At 45.2% G+C, this 3,117-nt stretch overlaps 1 protein-coding gene across 1 annotated transcript in view; it reads left to right on the top strand.

Annotated features, from left to right (window-relative positions):
* LOC122252649 (histone-lysine N-methyltransferase SMYD3) overlaps positions 1 to 3,117 on the top strand; it is a gene marked incomplete in the record, with an annotated part of 26,502 nt that overhangs the window by 21,449 nt on the left and 1,936 nt on the right. Inside the window, 2 exon segments of the mRNA XM_086542845.1 lie at positions 429 to 567; positions 1,620 to 1,799. Of these exon segments, the coding sequence (XP_086398971.1) occupies positions 429 to 567; positions 1,620 to 1,799 (319 nt within the window).

Raw genomic sequence — 3,117 nt, 5'->3', positions numbered from 1 at the left:
TCTATATATATATATATATATATATTTTATATATATATATATATATATATTTTTATATATATATATATCCATCTATCTATCTATCTCCCTCTCTCTTGATAATAACAATAATAATGATAATGTGTGTGTGTGAGTGTGTGTGTCTGTCTCTCTCTCTCTCTCTCTCTCTCTCTCTCTCTCTCTCTCTCTCTCTCTCTCTCTCTCTCTCTCTCTCTCTCTCTCTCTCTCTCCCTCTCCCTCCCTCCCCCCCTCCCTCCCTCCCTCCCTCCCTCCCTCTCTCCCTCCCTCTCCCTCCCTCTCCCTCCCTCTCCCTCCCTCCCTCCCTCTCTCCCTCCCTCCCTCCCTCTCCCTCTCTCCCTCCCTCCCTCCCTCTCTCTCCCTTCCTCCCTCTCACTCACTCACTCACTCTCTCCCTCTCTCTCCCACAGTGCCGCATTAGCTACCTGGACCCACTTCAAGGCACCAAGGAACGGCGGGAAGAACTCAACAAGAACTGGCTCTTCTGGTGTGATTGCAAACCGTGCCACGACAAGGAGAGGCTTGCAATGGAAAATACGATCAAGTGCGGTAAGAGATGGGGGTGAGAGAGAAAGAGCATGGGGGGGGGGTGAGAGAATGAGCAGGGATGGGGGGGGGATGAGTAGGGGGTGTGGGGGGGAGAATGAGTAGGACGTGGGGGGGGGGAGAATGAGTAGGAGGTGTGGGGAGAATGAGTAAGAGGTGTGGGGAAGAGCAGGGGTGGGGGGGAAGGAGCAGGGGGGGGTGAGAAAGAGCAGGGGTGGGGGGGAAGGAGCAGGGGGAGTGAGAGAAAGAGCAGAGGGGTTGGGTATAATTGGGGGGATGAAGGGGTGCGTGAGTGAGAGAGAGGGGGGGAGAGGGGGGAGGAAAGAAGGTAGGGATCGGGAGAAATACGGAGATAAAGAGAGAGAGAGACGGAGAAAGAGAAAGATAAAGAGAGAGGGGGGGGGAGGAGAGAGAGAGAGAGAGAGAGAGCGAGAGAGAGAGAAAGAGGTATTAAAGATAAAGAGAGAGGGGGGGGGGGAGAGAGAGAGAGAGAGAGAGAGTGAGAGTGAGAGAAAGAGAAAGAGAAAGAGAGAGAGAAAAAAAAGAAAGAGAGGGAGAAGGGAGAGATGAGCTAGACAGAAAAAGTAAGGAGACTGATAAATATGGGGAGGGGGGGGTAAGAGCCAAAGAGAGAAAGAGGAAGAGCGAGTGAGAGAGAGAGAGAGAGAGAGAGATTATAGGAGCTGCTTGACGTGCAATATATACCCAAAGATGCAGTTTGCATATACTAAACCTGCAATGTACCTTGTCCAGAATATCAGATAATTCAAATGTTCATTGATTCAAAGTTTTTTTAATGATTTTTGAGTGAATCTATCAAATATAATTTCTATAACATACAATTTGCTAGGAATTGGCTGTTGAAGATATAACAATACTGAATAAAATAAAAAATAACACAACCAACTACAAATAAAAAAAAACAGTCAACACCACCAATCAAACAAACAAACAAACAAACAAACAAACAAAACACCACAAAACAAAACGAAAACAACAACAACAACTACACACGAAAAGAAAACGGGAATAATCCTCCCCTTTTCCGCCAACAGAAAACGAGAACTGCCTCTCGCCGGTCACCGTTCCCGAAGAAGAAGAAAAAGACGAGGCTTCGAAACCCCTAACTTGTATTCGATGTGGCGACACTGTCAAATCGGAAACCTTGAAGAAATACCGCGAGATTATTGCCTACACCAAGGAGACTATGAGTGTCATGACACGTGAAGATTTAAGTAAGATATTCGGTGATGTTTTGGTTGTGGAAATTATTTTGGTTCTGTGTGGAGGTCTTTTCTGTTTGTTTGTTTGTTTGTTTGTTTGTTTTTTGGGGGGTTGGTTGTGGGGTGTATAGTTTTGGTTGGTTGGGTTTGTTTGTTTGTCTTCATGGTGGATTTTGTTCATCGTTATGGTTGATTTTTATATAAGACTTGGATTACTGATTTGTTTTGTAAAGTGCCGGTAGCAGTAATTAATTAATCATATTTATCAATACTTTTTTCAATTACTTTCCTCTCAGTCTATTTACTATTTAATCACCAGTACACTCGCTAACAACTCTTCGATCCATAAACACAAATTAATTCACAAACCATCAAAACCACAACTTTTCTCACCACAACTACAACAACAACACTAATCTCTCTCTCCCTAATCACTCATACACACACACCCCAATCCCAATCTCTCTCTCTCTAATCACTCATACACACACACCCTAATCCCAATCCCAATCCCAACCTTCCAATCTCTCTCTCTCTAATCACTCATACATACACCCCAATCCCAATCCCAACCCTCCAATCTCTCTCTCCCTAATCACTCATACACACACCCCAATCCCAATCCCAACCCTCCAATCTCTCTCTCCAATCACTCATACACACACACCCCAATCCCAATCCCAGCCCCTCCAATCTCTCTCTCCCTAATCACTCATACACATACCCCAATCTCTCTCTCTCTAATCACACATACACACACCCCAATCCCCATCCCAACCTTCCAATCTCTCTCTCTAATCACTCATACACACACACCCCAATCACAATCACAATCCCAGCCCTCCAATCTCTCTCTCTCTAATCACTCATACACACACACCCCAATCACAATCCCAATCCCAGCCCTCCAATCTCTCTCTCTCTAATCACTCATATACACACACCCCAATCACAATCACAATCCCAATCGCAACCATCCAATCTCTCTCTCTCTAATCACTCATACACACACCCTAATCCCAATCCCAACCCACCAATCTCTCTCCCTAATCACTCATACACACACACCCTAATCTCAATCCCAACCCTCCAATCTCTCTCTCTCTCTCTAATCACTCATACACACACACCCCAATCCCAATCACAATCACAATCACAATCCCAGCCCCTCCAATCCTATTTCGATCGTATATAATATCCCCTCTTTCGTCCGCCCTCAGATTACGAAACGTGTTACGACCTGTTGTTCGTCCTCAGATTACGAAACGTGTTACGACCTGTTGTTCGTCCTCAGATTACGAAACGTGTTACGACCTGTTGTTCGTCCTCA

Source organism: Penaeus japonicus, unplaced genomic scaffold (assembly GCF_977035675.1).
Source record: "Penaeus japonicus unplaced genomic scaffold, GWHDUDI00000001_assembly GWHDUDI00000012, whole genome shotgun sequence".
Lineage (NCBI taxonomy): Eukaryota > Metazoa > Arthropoda > Malacostraca > Decapoda > Penaeidae > Penaeus > Penaeus japonicus.
The sequence above is the reverse complement of the archived record's forward strand: the minus strand, read 5'-3'. Positions and strand labels throughout refer to the sequence as shown.